Source organism: Panthera tigris, chromosome B2 (genome assembly GCF_018350195.1).
Source record: "Panthera tigris isolate Pti1 chromosome B2, P.tigris_Pti1_mat1.1, whole genome shotgun sequence".
Classification (NCBI taxonomy): domain Eukaryota; kingdom Metazoa; phylum Chordata; class Mammalia; order Carnivora; family Felidae; genus Panthera; species Panthera tigris.
The window spans coordinates 138,608,441-138,625,207 of NC_056664.1; the positions used below are offsets into that span (position 1 = coordinate 138,608,441).

Below are 16,767 nucleotides of genomic sequence, written 5' to 3' on the forward strand. Positions count from 1 at the left end.
TTGTTTCTAGCCCCTGGGTATTTGGAAGCACTCTTCGTTGATTTTCCTACAAAAGATAGCAAGTATTTGCTACTTGATATCTGGATGGAATCTCTGAAAAGAAAACGCTTCCACACAGTGGAATATTCACGATAAGGCCTTTGTCAATGGTCCTTCATTGAGTTTGCCCTCATTTTTATTGAAATGGATAAGGAAACATGATTGCAAGCCCACCAGTAGCTGATTAGATGGTGTGGTTAGCATCCCTCTGCAGACTTACCTTAATCTAAGCTCTAAGTTTGGAATGTTAGCATCTTAGATTAAGGTCACTTTCTGCTGAAAAATGTAGTTACTGATGTTTACCAGTGAATGGCCTGTATGAAAGTTCTTTTTATTAAATAACTTCTCATCTAAATGAGGAAACATTCATGTTTTCAGCTCTGTGCATGGCCACTTCAGTGTTGAGTGCACTTAGTCTAATAGGGGGCAGTTGTTACTACATAAATATTAATTCTACTTACAGCTGCCTATGTCTGATTTTATGTTGTCATAAACATTAAAGTTAAGAATCGTGTCTTTGGTATCCCCAATGCCTAGAACAAAATAGATGTTCGAATAAAAGGATGTGCATAAAGGAACATATTCTTTTCAAGAAAGAAATTCCCAAATTAACTGAAAAATACTGTTTATGAAAAACAAGTTAGTAGCAAATACCCTTTGTAGATAAGGAATTCCAGGTGTGTGGTTTTTACTACCTGAAGTTGAAAATAAGGTGCTGGGATCCTCCAGTCTTGATTTGGGTAGAGGCGGTGAGACGCTGGGGGCTGTGTTTCTGGCAGAGGAAGAGAAGTTTGCGTAACAACACCTAAAAACACTGCATGCCTATTCCCCACCCCACCCTATGACCCTGGAACTAGTGATTTTCTACTTAGCTTTAAAGGGATCCAGGAGGAAGGCAGACTGCCAAGAGCATGAATTCTTTCCAGGAAGACACTGATTCACAGAAGAAATGTCAGCCTAGAAATCTTTGCCGATGTGTTTTAAATATGCTGGTTAACTTCTTGATGCTCAGCATAGATTAGATTTAGGATAGTCAGTGACTTTTTGTTTATATCTTGAAGCATTGACTCTACTGGCTGTAGATTGAGTTGGGCAACACTGTTTCTACAGTTCTTTCTGGTTTGGTGACTTGATGATTGAAGGTGCATTTTTGTTAAAAGAATGTTGCTTGGAGGCAGCAGCATTAGCAACCGACAGTAAGACACGTTTGCAGTGTTTGGGAAGGGATACTGTGGACGTATGTAACCTCTGATGGGTGTTCGTCTGCATTGCTCACAGGAGCCGAGGTCCAAGGAAGGCAGTGACTACTTTGACAGCCGCTCAGATGGACTGAATGCAGATGGGCAGGGGCCCTTCCCGGTGTCTGCTTCGCTGTGGTCAGGGGGCTCGGCTCAGATCCTGTCCCAGAGAAGCGAATCCACTCATGCAATTGGCAGCGATCCCCTCCAACAGAACATTTATGAGAATTTCATGCGGGAGTTGGAAATGAGCAGAACCAACACAGAGAACCCAGAAACATCCACGGAAACCGCCGACTCCAGCAGCGGGTCACTCAGCTCTTTGGAGCAACTTGATCTGCTCTTTGAGAAGGAGCAAGGGGTGGTCCGGAAAGCAGGATGGCTGTTCTTCAAACCCCTGGTCACTTTGCAGAAGGAAAGGAAGCTTGAACTGGTGGCTCGGAGGAAGTGGAAACAATACTGGGTGACGCTGAAAGGTAAGTGCATTGTTGACTCGAGGGCCACTGGAATCATTTTGCCCAGCTGCCCTCTCTCCTAGGAAGTGCCGTTCAGTCCAGGGTTAGTTTGCGTCAATGTGAAGGGATTTGATGCAGAATTCCCAGCATGCTTTGCTACAAATACTTTCTCAAACCTAGATAAGATGGATTATGTAATACTCACATATGTAATTCATTCCGATACATAATGATTGAACTTAATGGTTATAGCTTATTACTTTATAGGTATTTCTGTACCATTCTTTAATACCTTTCCTGCCTCTGGGTGTAAAAATATTCCAAATAAGTAACCATCTTCAGAACTGCACATGTTCAGAACTCCAGAGAAGTATCCTCCTCAGAAGAATTTCCTCTGGATTATTTGATTTGTGTGCTCTACCCTTTATAAACTAAGAAAGTCTAATTGTTATCACAAACAAATGTCTTCTTTTTAATGTGAAGGAAATGGGAGTAAGAATTTGTTAAGATGAGGAAAATTTCTTGTAGGCATTGCCACTTAAAAAGTATAATTGCCTTGCTCATTATGGGCGTATAGATTTGAAGCTATCTAAGTGTCCTGAGGAAGAGCGAGGCTCTAAGCCGATACGGTGTGGATTTACACAGATGTAAAGATGATGTACACAGATGCGAACAGGAGGAGCAGCCTCACAGCCGCTGGCATTTCTGCACAACCGTCTTGTGACTCTGTCAGAGGAACTGAGTGTGGCATTCAAAGCCAAGCCTGGCGACGCCCTTCCCTATCTTATCCTTATCTGGTGATATCCTTCCCTATCCTGGGAGAAAGTGGAACTAGGAATCCTGTCTGCAGAGGATATGTGTGAAAGGCCTGGAGCCCTCCACAGTGCTTCTTTCTACCTTCCTTTCTTCACTCACTATGTAAATGTCATAAGACGCCCCACCCCAGCCTTGGGGAGCTGGTGCCATTTCCTAATTACCCATAAGCCTCTCTGGGCAGGTTGCACTTTGGAAGGTATCTTGTCCTTAAGTGACATCTTCCCTTAGCAAACTGGAAGGTTTGTAAAATCCGCGACCCAGCGCCCAGCACAGACTGTGGTCCTCTTTTCCAGCTGTGGATTTAGATCCTTGTGATACATGGTGGCTGAGGAAGGCCAAGAGCTTAGCTGGCTTGGGCATACTGGGGAGGCAGGTTCTTACACAGGATGATGAACAAGATTTGGAAAGTTGGGATAAGGGGATGAATCTAGCAAGATACAGTTCGAAGGGATAGGTTATGCTCTGAGGGTTCATAATCATGTAACCACCCAAGTACAGGATAGGGAGATGTGGCTCCAGGGTATTACAAGTGAAGGAGACTTGGGGGTTTGGTCTGGAGGCCGTTCATTGAATGGTTTCCAATGTGATGAAGTCAAGATAAAAGTAAATGTGGTTTAAAAGAGTAAATGTGATCTTTGGCTTCATCATTAGAGATGTCCCATGTTCTTTTTTTTTTTTTTAAATATATGAAATTTATTGTCAAATTGGTTTCCATACAACACCCAGTGCTCATCCCAAAAGGTGCCCTCCTCAATACCCATCACCCACCCTCCCCTCCCTCCCACCCCCCATCACCCCTCAGTTTGTTCTCAGTTTTTAAGAGTCTCTTATGCTTTGGCTCTCTCCCACTCTAGAGATGCCCCATGTTCTACAACCACATCAGTCTTTCCTTCCTCTGCCCTGGGGGGACCTGGCCATTTCTGTCCTTGGGGGCAAGATAGTGCAGGAGACCTGTTAGCAAACAAGATGAGGGTTCTTGAATAGGGTCCACCTGACGTATTTTTGACTGGAGAGGGGAGCGAAAATGTGCCCTCTGGGGGAGTGAGCCTATGAAATTGTTTATGAATCACAGTCTGAAGCTGCCTCCTTCCTGCATGATGTTTGAAAGAGTTGCACTCCACTCCATAATGTGACATGTATCTATTTTTTAGTTATTGTATTTATTTATTGTATTTACTTATGTTTATTTTTCAATGTAAAACCTGTTTGTTAAAATTGATGGTTTTGGAGGCACCTGGGTGGCTCAGTTGGTTAAGCAGCTGACTTTGGCTCAGGTCATGATGTGGCAGTTTGTGGGTTCGAGCCCCGCATCGGGCTCTGTGCTGACAGCTCAGAGCCTGGAGCCTGCGTCGGATTCTGTGTCTTCCCCTGTCTCTGCCCCTCTCCAACTCCTGCTCAGGCTCTTTCGCTCTCAAACTTAAACATTAGAAAATAAATAAAATCGATGCTTTGGGAAGTTGTTCCCTGCCTGTCTTAATGGCTCTGAAAATCCCCCAGGGTGCACCCCATGGGGCTGTGGTGGGGGGCTGGTGACGGTGTGTGTTTGTGTGTCCATAACCTGCTGTGAGAAATGAGGCTGTCGGTGAACACCAGAGGGATTTAGAGCCATGCTATATGGGGGATGGTGTAAGGATCCAGGATCATTGAGCTTGCAGAAAATAAGGGCTGGCGTGGCAGAGAGCAGCAGTCCTACAGAAGAGACACTGAATTTGTTCTGGTTCTCCAGAGGTTGGGATGGCACGAACAGATGGAAGGCAAGCAGATTCTGAATTAGTGTAAAAAAAAAAAAAAAAAGAAAGAAATACAACCGTGACCAGAGTCACGAGCAAGTGGAAGGGACACCATCTTCCCGAGTTCCCTGCTCCTGCAGATGCTTGTGCAGAGCCAGATTGTCGGAGGTTTCCTGGGAGAGATTCAGGCAGGTATCACTCACTGTTGGAAGAGCTCCCGTCTGGGTTCTAGTTTTCCATCGTGGAGGCTACCCCAGGGACTTCCGCGGCAGGCGTGGTCCTGAGCTGTTCGACATTTCCAGGATCGACACTCCTGCCTGCGCACTGCTGTCTCGAGCTTGCTCATAAAACACCTCAGGACCCACGGATAAAGGGTGCTTTGTGAGTGTAAATGTTATCAAGCGCACATTCCTTCCTTTCCTTTGCAGCCAAGGAAAGGCATGCGATAAAGATGTTTTTTTTCCCAGCATAACCTTTTCCATGTGGCTTTCTACACCTCTTTCCTCTGGGAATTCAATGGGTTGAGTTCAGCTTTCTTGGCTTAGAATCCAAGTTGTAATGTTGAGACTTAACTATTTGGTTTAATCCTTGTTAAAAACACACACGTACACACACGTGTGTGTGTGTGTGTGTGTATACACACATACACATTTAAGCAGAATTTTAAAATTATCTCCGAAGCGTTTGTGTAAATAAATTGGAAACAGTGTTCTGGGGAGAGCAGCTAGGAGCACACTGGTTGTGTACCTGTGTTGAATATATAGTATGCTAAAGGTAGAAACGTTTTCTAGGGCTTGGAGGATGTAATAAATCTGTAACAGAGGTAATTCTGCTCTATGTCTTCTCCAATGAGTGAGTGGCTTTTCACGTGGCTCACAGGGGACTTCTGGGTAGGGCAGTTGGCAAGGTTGAAGAGTTAATCCCTCAGAACGCACGACATCGGGAGAGGGGTTCATGGAGTAATTTGGGATTTCTGGTGGTTCTGCCATGTGACAGGGCTGATGAGGATGATGTGATGCGTGTGGGTTGAGAGGGCGTCAAAGAAAAGGTGGCTTTGAGGGAAGGCGACTAATTCTTTTGTCCGCTGGTAATATTTCTAGCAGTACCTCACCTGTTCTTGTCCTCCCACTGCTGTTCCAGTCCGTTTTCTCCTTCTCCTACCGTGGTGAGAAGAACTTCCGCTGTCAGCCTTCCAGGCCAACTCCGTCTCCTGGTGGGAACAGGGCAGGGCTGATGGCCGAAATGCAGTGTGGGGGCGGCGGGGGCAGGAGACGGCACTGACTCGGATGGGCCCCTTTCCATCCAACTTACTCCCCAGTGTTCGAGACACAGATGAAGAGAACTTTGAGGTAATAGGTTTACGGCTGATTTGCTGTTCTTTAAATTTGATGGCAACACAATTTGTGCCTGTTGTGTTACATCCCGTCCTGGGGCTAGGGTGACATGTCCTCTTTTGGTTTCACACTGTCACGGTAGAGCTGCGGTCTGTTGTCGATAGGGTGTGAGGCTTGGCGGCAGCTTGGCACCTGCCCAAAATCGTGTTCGTTTCCTCTAGATGTAATGATTCAAACCACGGCTGCTGGGAGTACAGTGATAGGGAAACTGGGAAGTAAATGTTAACCTGTCGGAAAGAATTTGGACTGGGCAGAGCTGGCGTGGATCTGTCACCTTGACCCTGGTCCTCGGATCCCCCAGCGGCACTCAGGCGTTTCCTGATGGAAACATTTGGGGCATCGTTTCTCACTGCATCCGTGGCTGGAAAAGGAGACTGGCTCAGTCCTGCAGAAGCGGCTCTGGCTGGATACCTGCTGATGTTTTTCCTTCTTCCAAGAGCCTCTCTCAGCCTTAGTGTGGGTGCCTTTTGTTTGTAGGGAGAAAGATTGCTCATGCTTCTTGAGATCATTAAGTACCACGGAGGGAGAAAGTGGTGTCCTGGTGATGTTGTTGCTGGGGGCAGAGCTAGCTACCTGCTGGCCTCTTTTTCTCTTGGCTTCTGTGCTGCACTGGATCCCATGATCTGAACTTGTTTGTCCAGATTCAGATTGGGTTTTGAAGGAAGAAGTGAGGTGAGGCTGGCTAGCATGAAATAGCGTTTTAAAACATTTACGCTTGTGTGAATGAGGACTCCTAACTCAGAGAGTAAGACAGGCACCGCGTGGACCGCATTCGTTCTCAGCGTAGGTGAGAGCAGGCTGGTGCTTCTTTGGTATCAGTGTAAGAGGTTTTTGCAAAGCAGAGGGATGGTGACCTCATCAGCCATATTTGGGTGGCAGGGCTCGGCACATGAGAAGTGCTCAAAAGTGTTTTTTTGGATGAAGGTTTTTGAACAAGAGAACATACTTGTGAGCATGTTAGAATTTGCTTGAAGACTGCGTCTGATAATTATAAGGCACTCCTATCTAATTATCAAAGTAGATCCTTAACAACTTCTACCTATAATACTTCACTGGCTTCTTAATGGAAAGCTGTGTACTTGCAGGCATTTTTGGAGTAATGTTTTAAAGTCGAGGGGTATTTAGTTTCATTTTCCCCTCTTACTCTAAACTAGTGAAATGTGTACTGTTATTTCCTCTTACTGTGACATAAAAGAATACACTAATATTAAGTTATTTTACGTGGCATTTGGAGAATTAACTGGGTACTTTTCTCATAAATGGCAAAGTTCTCCAGGTAAGCTCGGTTTCTTGTTACCGCAGATTTTAAGCGTAGAAGCTCCCTTGGTTAATGCACATGGGTTTTCTGTGGCTTCCTGCATTCAGGTCTAATAACTCAGTGGTGTGGTTAAGAGCGAGTGCTCAGGGCGCTTGGGTGGCTCAGTGGGTTAAGCACACGACTCTTGATTTTGGCTCAGGCCATGATCTTGCAGTTCACGAGTCTGAGCCCCACATCAAGCTCTGCCATGTGCTTTGGATTCTCTCTCTCCTTCTCTCTCTCTGCTCTTCCCCTGCTCTCTCACTTTCTCTCAAAAATAAATAAATTTAAAAAAGAACAGGAGCTCTGGGGCCAGTTCCTGGGCAGTCCCGCTGTGGGACCTGCATGATGGTATAATCTTCCAGGTTTCTCATCTGTGAAATGGGGTTAATAACCACACCTACCTGTTGGGGCTGCTGTAGGGACTAAATGAGCCAGTGAAGAACTTAGAAGAATTTCTGCCACAGAGTGAGCAATAATAAGTGCTTGGTGTTGTTATCACTGATACCATGTTTACAAAAACATGTCGTTTTCACTTGAGTTATGCTAGTACAACAAGGCATACTTTGGAGGCCACCGTTTCCTTTTGTATTACGTGGTTGTCTCTTTCCATTTTCTTTTCTCTTTTAGATGTATCCCCTAGCTTCTCCATACCTTCCTGGATCCTCAGGACAGTGGCACAGATGTTCTTTTGCTTCTCTCTCCTAGGATGCACGCTGCTATTCTACGAGACGTATGGGAAGAATTGCACGGACCAGAGTAGCGCCCCTCGGTGTGCCCTGTTTGCGGAAGACAGCATAGTGCAGTCCGTCCCAGAGCATCCCAAGAAGGAGAACGTGTTCTGCCTCAGCAACTCCTTTGGAGATGTCTACCTTTTCCAGGTACTGCCGAGCTTTCTAAATGGGGGTTTGAGACGAGGGCTTGTGTACTATGAGGCTAGAAAGGAGCAGAATGAAGAGGCACAGCTCAGCAGTGAAGTAGAGGAAAAGCGCAGTTAGGCTTTGGGTTGGGGCTTAAGCAAGCTAGAGCTTGGCCTCTGCTCACTGTCCGGTGATGCGGGGCCGGGGCACATCCAGTAATTCCTAGAGCAGGCCTTCCTCGGGATGCCCTGCGGGTGCTGAGCTGGGGCCCACAGGAGGATCGTGAGGCTCTGAAGAGAGAAAAATCGTGATTCCCCATTCTGGAGTAGCTCGTGATCTAATGGTGCAAGGTCTGAGATGCCCAGAGTGGAGGCTTTTCAGAGAGGCCTACAGAATATGGCTTTAGACTTTTCCCAAGAATCCCAGCAGGAGTAAAAGAAGCAGCTTTTCAGGAAAACCTTAGAGACAAATGCTGGGAAGTCTCATTTTCCAGTGGAAGTGGGCTTGGGATGTTAAGATGCGAGGTATCTGCTGTTACAGCTCTTGGCGGCGTCCTAGCAAGTGCGAAGTTGAAGAGTGTGGTGATGCTGAGCCATCAGTATTGGTGTCAGGCTTCGGTGGGAGCTCCTGCTGCTGTGGGTCGGGTCACCGTAGACAGAGTGCTTACTGAAGTGCTTTGAGCTTCGGAGCCCACAACCAGTAGGGGAACAGTGGCTTAGAGGATTGCTCTGAGGAGGAAGAATTGCGTGTGTTAAGTGCTAAAGGAATCCTCACCCCGAGTGCTGTTGTCATTACTAATTAACTCAAAAGAGGTAGACGTGAAGGAAGAGAAGTGTGCTTCTCAAGTGCTCCCCGGTCTAACCAGTCCTGCCTGGAGACCCAGTTGGGGCTGCAGATTGTATCTGGTCAGAGAGGTTCACGGAAGGACCTGCTGGGTCCTAGGTTCAGGCGTCTTGATGATGCTGGTCCCGGAGCCCTGCAGAACAACATGGTGTTCTGTCAGCTGACTTGGGCAATCTAGAATTCCCTGCAAAGGATTTCCTGTGGCTGGTACTGGGTAAACTCATAGGGCTTCTGGCCTTATTGCTGTCCCCGACTTGACTTAAAAGATTCAGGGCCTGAAGTTGGATTTTCCTTCTCTTAACACAGGTTACTGAGACTTTCTACGATGCTTTAAGGCCAAGTAACGAATTGCTGTTAATCTGAACTGTAGGGAGGGTAAGAACATTGGATTAATCTCACACAGAGATCTTAGGGGCAAGTGTGAAATGAGTATATTTTGTGATTCAGACAAAATATCTTTAGTTCTAAGAAATTTGCCCAGTAGGTCCTGTTGTATGATCCCTGAGCTAATTGGGGGATCCATCCATAGCTTGAATCTGTGTGGTTATTTCTGGACATCAAGGGAATGGAAAGGGCTTTTCGGCCTGCTTAGAATCCTAATCTTTGCCCATGCTGCTTTATCCAGACTTGTTTTATTTCTAAAATATTTTTCTTACATGGAAATTGCGTGTAGTCGTTGTGTCTAAAGTTAACTGAAGAGCAGAGAAAGAAGAACCATTCTGTATACTCCCCGTGCTCCAGGACAACTGTTTTAATGTTGTGCGCATCCCCCCAATATTCTTTTATAGATTTCATAACAGAGTTCATACTGTAGATGAAATTTCATGTCCATGTTTCAGACTTTAACCTTTTAAGCTCTCATGTTTTCTCACTGTATTAAAATTATGAAGATAAATTCCCATTTAGAGACCAGCAGAGTGTAAGGACCCTGAGCTGAGTGGATGTGCCCCGGTGTGATTACTCCTCTGCTCTTGGCCTACAGCTTGTTTGTGGTTAGTCTTCCTGTCGGATCTGGGGCTGCACGGTTATTTCTGCTGTGCTCTGGGCATTCTCTCAGACCCTCCCGAGTCCAGGAAGTCTGCAAATCTGAGCTGAGTGGTTGGGTCTGTTTTTGAAATTAAACCATTTTTATGAAGTGAAGGTACTTCTTGGGTTTTACACATCAAAGCCCAGCCTCCCACTTTGGAGAACACTTTGTGGTAAAACAATTCCAAATAGGTTTTCTTTCCACCCCCCCCCCTCCCCTGTGTTTAGGCCACTAGCCAGACAGATCTGGAAAACTGGGTCACTGCCATACATTCAGCTTGCGCATCCCTTTTTGCAAAGAAACACGGAAAAGAGGACACAGTTCGCCTACTGAAGAGCCAGACCAAAAACCTTGTTCAGAAGATAGATATGGACAGCAAGATGAGAAAGATGGCAGAGTTACAGCTGTCCGTGGTGAGCGACCCAAAGAACAGGAAAGCCATAGAAAACCAGGTAGTATTTATTTACGTGTTTTCTCTCATTGCTCATGTCACTCAGCAAAAATCTGAGTTTGGATGCAAACTGATGGTGGTGATGTTTCCTACACCTCTGGGGGAGATAGTTTCTGTGGCTTCTCATTTCAGGTACTCAGTAGCAGCACTTTTGTGACATCGGTGATGTCGGTAGACTTTACAACATTTGGTGGTGGTTACACATACAGCGGAACGTTTTGTGGCCAGATCTTTTTTCATAATCTCGAATGGCTTCTTCGTGCCTCGCCGATCGTCTCATATATTGTCACTTGCAGACCAAGATTTCTATAATGAAACCACTGGACAATTAGATAGGATTCTGATACAGAGGGTGGCTTCAGAAAGTTTGGTTTGGTGCCATACAGCTATTCCCGTGTCCGTGGATTCCAAAAAAAAAAAAAGTATGTATGTTGCCAACAGATAAGATGCTAAAGGACGATGCTTTCTCCGGTCTAGTTCCACATTCGTATCATAATTAAACAGCTGGTTTCTATGCTGTTTGCATTTTGTAGGAGGAGAAGCAGCTTTTTAATATGTTTTCCTTTGTGCATGCACCCTGAGCGCTTAGACACGTGTTCATGAAAGTTATAGCATCTCCGTCTTCCTAAGTGCAGGCTGAACATCGTATCTTTAGAAGATTAATCAGATTTGGAGGACAGATGACATAGGGAAGTCTGTTAGTTGGTGGGACAGCACTGGATGTGCAGTTACCAGGGCCTGATGCAGGGTGACACTCTAGAAGCTTAACGATTTATATGGAAAATGGATTTCGGAGTACAGAATTTCTGTCATTCCGTAGTGTCTCAGCATATCCGATACTCCTGAACCCTTCCTCAAACGGAATACGCCATTTATCTAAAGAGGACCTGCTAGCAAACTACAAACTACCAGTTAACAAGGAAGTGAAAAAAAAGTTGAAGCTGCCAGCAGAGAATGGAGAGAGGTGGCAGGTGTTCGGGAGCTTGGCAGGAACACAGCCACAGGAGGAAGTAGGATCCCCAGGAGCTCACCCCGTGTTCTCTGCCCTCTGCCTGCTTCTGATTGAGCAGCAGCCTCCTCTGCTCAGTCTGGGAAGAGTTCAGATGCAGAAGCAGGTCCCGGTCTCCCAGCTTTCAGTCTCTGTGGCGTGTAGGGATGTGAGCCTTGGTCAGGGTTACCTGACAAATCACAAAGCTTTCGAAGAAGGAGAAATGGTTCTTCCGGTTTTTCCTGTGCCACATCTCGCGTATGGTCCTGAATTTCCAGGATCCAGGAGCCACAGTTGTCTGTCTGTCCTCAGAGGTCGAACTCCTGGATTCAGGTGTCTCAGAGTGTTGGGGGCACCCCGATAAAACAGTCTCGGGCTGATTATATGGGAAAAATGTGGTTTTAACTTCTGTTGGCTCTCTGAAATTTACCTTTGAAGCCATACTTTAGTCCTATAAAGGGATGTCCACCTTGGAGTCTTTAGGTCCTTATATAATGTCAAATGTTTGGGTCGATGGAGAGAAGGGAAATTGGGCAACATTCAGAGGCTCTTGGACTGCCCCCCTTTTCCTTCCCTTTTCCTTTTTTAGTGGCCCTAGGAAATCCAAGCAAACTTTAAAAAAAATACACATTCTCAGTAAATGTAATTTTATGCCATAATGCAGTTTTATTAAGTGTCTTTTATAGCTGACCAATGATTAATTTATGATATCTCTGGGAGGGGAGTTACATTCACATAAAACCCTGTACAGACCCAAGGGTCTTTGATGGTTTGGTTGGCTGAAGAGAAGCTCTTTTAATTCTTACTTGTGGCACATTATGCATTCTTTATCAGAATCATTACATTAGTTATTTGAAGCACACTGTCCTGATCCTACTAATTTTTTCATTTTGGTTCGTCCTACCCTTACCCCTCCCCGCCCCCCCACTTGTATACACAGTTCCCTTCTCCTGTTGCACTTGTGAATTTTTGGTAAACAGTTGGGATTGATCTTTAGAAATTCCACCTGAAAATACTCTCCTCGCCATATCGGCAGTTTTTAAGGTTGTACTTGAGTCCTGTTTTCCCAGAGGTCTTTGCAGTGGGTACTACGAATTACATTTGCTACGCTCACTGTCCTTAGCTCGTTTGCCAGATGTTTGTAAAGAGAGCTCTTAGCTCTTTACTTGGAGACGCAAAGAATATGAAAAGTCAAGGCAGCTAACAAGCACATGCTTAGGATTAGTTTTATGAGATGGTCTTTGACTAGAGAACGTTATGTGAAGCTGCAAAGGCAAAGATGTTTTCAAATCCAGACCAATAAGAACACGACCTCCCAAATATCCCATAACTGTATACTTTTCTCTAAACTCCCTTTTAAAAGCTTCTTTAAAAGAGCAGTAGTGCTTTGTCTACTTCTTAAAAATCTCCACGCCACTATGTTTTATTTTACGTCAAAGAAAATATTTTATCTATGTAGCGCTTTCCCCCAGAGACCCCCCCCCCCCCAGAACCTCAGATATGGTCATTTATAGCCTAATAATAGCAGAATTTACGGGGTATGTTACATCATGCACAGTAAAGTCTCCGGAAACGGATTTTCTTTGATGTGCTTGGGTGGAGATCACTGTGTACACGCTGTCCAACTAGAAAGATAAAACGACGCGATCACGATAATAACGGCTGATCTTCATAGTGTTGGGTGGTAACATGCTCTGCTTGAAAGAGACCATCACGTGGGCTGGTCCCAGGGCCTTTCTGAGGTTGTGTGGGGCAGGATGACGCAGCTTTCATTCGAGCCTATCCAATGTGGAGCGGCCCGTGCAGCCGTCTACACGTTGGATGCCTTTTGAAGTTCTGAGGGAGGAAGAGTTATAAATTAAGTCCAGTTGGTACTTTATTTTCCTTTCCATTTATTATTTTAAACAAACAGACAGGGACAAAACCTCACCAACCCTTCGTGGATCTTGGCTTCCCCCCAGGTGGCTTCCCTGCATCCTGATGCCCTCCGTGTGTTCCTCACTTCCCCTGGTTAATGAGGCCCCGGGCAGGGGGGGGGGGTGGGGTGGGGGGGGGGAAGGCAGTCAGAATAGGGCGGAGGATGTGGTGGGAGCCGCAGGCTGGTCGCCGGGCTCCTGTCTGCTCTGGGCTTTGTGAAACGTGGACTTCTTTTAAATATTTACTCAAAGTTCCGAAACAGTAAAGAGGACGGATTGAATCTAGGCAGTTGGAAACTGAGTTGGTGGGGGCAGGGGCAAAGTAAGCAAGGCCTTGAGGAAAATATGATATGGGTGTGTGCTTGTGGGAAGCCATTTGGGGAATAAAGCATTGGTGAGTGAGGTATTGGCGAAAGGGATTTGAGGAGATAAGGCCAGATTATGGAGGTTCTGGGCTTTCACTTGAGTTCAGTGAATATTAAGTGCGTATCTGGGCCAGGCAAATGTGCACAGCCCGGGGATTCAAAGAAGATGCTGTCTTTGCCCTCAGGGGCTCTCAGCCTGGCAGGGTGCCAGACAGTTAAGCATATAATTTCACCATAATTTAATGAATCCAGGGCAAATGATATTCCAGACTGTTGTGGAAGACAAATGGGAAGGTTAGCCTCCTGTGTAGTCATGGAAGACTTCCTGGAGGAGGGGTGCCTGCATTGCTTCTTGAAGAGTGAGGAGTTAGTTAATCAGGAGAGGAATGGAGAAGGGAATGCCAGGCCAAGAGTCAGCAGGAACAGAGGCAGAGTGCTTTGCGAGGACCCGGGGCACCGCGGCAATTTGAGTTTTCAGGCACATGGTGTGCAGGTGAGAGCCGGAGGGGCAGGTAGGAATGTCTTCTTCCTTCCCTGTACCGCGGCAGAGGCTGTCACTTTTGCCCTTCCTCAGATGCCTCTTCTATACCAGGCCAGAGTGTTTGCATCTGTAAAGCAGATCTGATCATGTGATTGCCAGGTTTAAAAATCCTTCCTGGCTTCTACTCCTTATAAGCCCCTGATAACCTCTCCTAGCAGTGCCAGACTTCCTGTAGGTTCCACTCCTTCCTTTCCCCACCCCCCCTCAGGCAGAGAAGACCCATATGGGCCACACATCTATGTACAGACACGCCCTGTCCCCTGCCCCGCCCCCTGTCATTGGGCTCACCCCTTCTCATCTGTGATGAAGGGGTAGGGATTACTTTTATCAGGAGGCTTCCCTTGACTCCCTTCCCACTCACTCCAGCAGGGACCTCTTTTATCTGCCATAATTTCGGGGTCTCTTATTGCTCTCATCACATTATTTTATAATTATCGCCTTGTGCATAAGGTTGCTCTTAGTCTGAAAGATGAGCTCCTGAAGGTCTTCTGTCCTCTTCACTGTGGTACACTGGGCTCTTCTTTGTGTGGGCCCCGCCCCCGCTCCTTGACGCCAGCTCTGGCCCTCCTTCCCTCAGGCCTTCCCTTTTTCATTCCCAGCTAACATATCCTCTCTTTGACCTCACTCCCGGTCCTCAGGGCCCATGAGTTTATTTACCAGGGCTCTTACCTCAGGCCACCATCGTGTATGATTTCACCGTAACTCCATGAGGTAAAGTTGTACATATCACCTGTTGGATGGATGAGTGAACACACCCTGAGAGAGGTTAAGTCAGTTTTCTAACATCACACAGCCGGTGAGTGGTGGAGCTGGGATTTGACTACAAACGACTACCAACTACTAGCCACTGGGCTCTGTTGCCTTTTGATAAGACTTTTGTGAATCAGATTGTGTTTTGCTTACTGATTAATCATGTGATCCGTGGTTTTATAGAAAATTGAAATTAGATTTTAAATGATTTCCATAACTTGAATTTTTTGGCTCGGTTTGATAGGAAGTGTATCCATTATAAATTGGAGTGAATTTTATGACGTGTGAGTTCTCTCTCAAAGGAAAACAAAACAAAACAGATTCTCTAAGCCTTAGCTGGGTGTTCCACCCACTAGTTAACTCCAGTGCAGTCTCTGTCGCTAGCAGGATTCTCCTGAGAAGGTCGGGTTGTAGTGCTTGGAAAATACTTCAACTTGCTCTACCAAGAAGGAAAAACTAATGATCTTTGAGGTCAGACCTTGTAATGGACAAATGACCAAATGCTGTGATCAAATGACTGAATGGTAGAAAATATTTTTCTAGGGGTATTGGGTGTGGCAGGAATGTGCTTGTCATCGTTTTTATGTATCACTTATTCATCTGTTATTTTTAGCATGAGGCTTCCTCTCCTCCCCTCCCACTTTCTACAGCAGACCATAATCTTTCTGAGCTCATTAAATAAATATAGCTATATTAGCAATATTAAGGAGGAAACTTTTGTACTGCTTTTGTGACAGTGCTTAGGTGGGGGTTTTCTTCCTTAATGTTGTTCTTTGTGATTTTTTCTTTTGCAGTGGAAGTTAATTCCTTAGAGTGAGTTTTCTTCATGCCATTTTTCTGTTTTGTGCAGGATGTTAGAAGAAATAAAAGCTCAATCTGCATAGAATTTGAGTTTGTATTTTCATGTCCTGATATTTATTTTAAAAGATAAAGAAATGTCTAGGGACAATGATCAGTGTTTAAGGAATTTAGAAAAGGGAAACACAGCCACGATTAAGGGACTTGATTTTGGGCATTTTAGTTTTTGATAATGTTAGAAAAAAAGTCTCCAGAAATTCCCTGATAAATGTGATGTCAGATACCATTACTGTGTTAATGATGATGGTGATTAAAATTTACCGAGGTAGCATTGTAATAGCTACAAAACTGTCTTCTGTTTCTCTGCCTTTATAAAAACGTATCTTTATCTCCTCCTTTGTCTCATCTTTGAGGGGTAACTGTAAAGTATGTTTATCTTTTTAGTTAACATCACTTAAAATTGGGCTGAACTTGCACATCAAACCTGGAAGGAGACTGAAGGCAAAGTGTTCCGTATGAATGGGGCACCCAAGTGAGAGGGTAGTCTCCCTTCCACATGGAATGCCTGAGGATTTGGGGGAGAAGTAAAGGCGACAGTTGGATGAAAATTTACAAGAGAGTTGCCGCAGTGGGTGCTGAATGGCACGCAGACATCTGCCTTACGAGTGAGAGGGCCTGCGATTCAGGGGCTGCTTTGCAAGTGCTTGATGGTAGCTTCTCCACACATGCTGCTCACCTCAGGATCTGCTCTGGGCCTTTGCGGGTCTGGAAGGGCTGGCTCGTTACGGGGCCCTGATCAAGTCACTTCCCTCTGGGGCTTCAGTTTCCTCCGCTGAGAAACGAGGGTGTGGTAATTGCAAGCTCATTGCATAAGTCGGCGGACTTTCTCAGTGTCACAGGGTCTGTTTTGGACTCGTGGATCAGCCTGTCTTCTTCCCCCTTCCCTCCAAGTAACCCGAGCATGTGAATCCATGCCCTCCTGATACTTTTACCTGGTATTCTCCCAGTTCCTTTCCTACAACTTGGGTGAGTCCGTGGAAAGAAAAATGGAATATTTCATTGTTTCTTATCCAGCCACAAATCCTCATTTAAAAGAACCACAGCCTTCCAAACAAGAGAAATATTGTCTTTAGATATGGAATAGATGTGACTAATGATGACTGACTCTGCTACAGGCATCTATGGAGCTGAAGGCTGTATCAGCCAGAGTTCTCCAGAGGAACACGGCCAGTGGGATGTATGAAAGAATATTTATAAAG

The 16,767-nt window shown here is 45.5% G+C and overlaps 1 protein-coding gene across 1 annotated transcript in view; it reads left to right on the top strand.

The window, feature by feature from the left end:
- TIAM2 (TIAM Rac1 associated GEF 2) overlaps nt 1-16,767 on the top strand; it is a 188,576-nt gene that overhangs the window by 88,655 nt on the left and 83,154 nt on the right. The window contains 3 exon segments of the mRNA XM_042987371.1: nt 1,318-1,753; nt 7,678-7,850; nt 9,927-10,151. Of these exon segments, the coding sequence (XP_042843305.1) occupies nt 1,318-1,753; nt 7,678-7,850; nt 9,927-10,151 (834 nt within the window).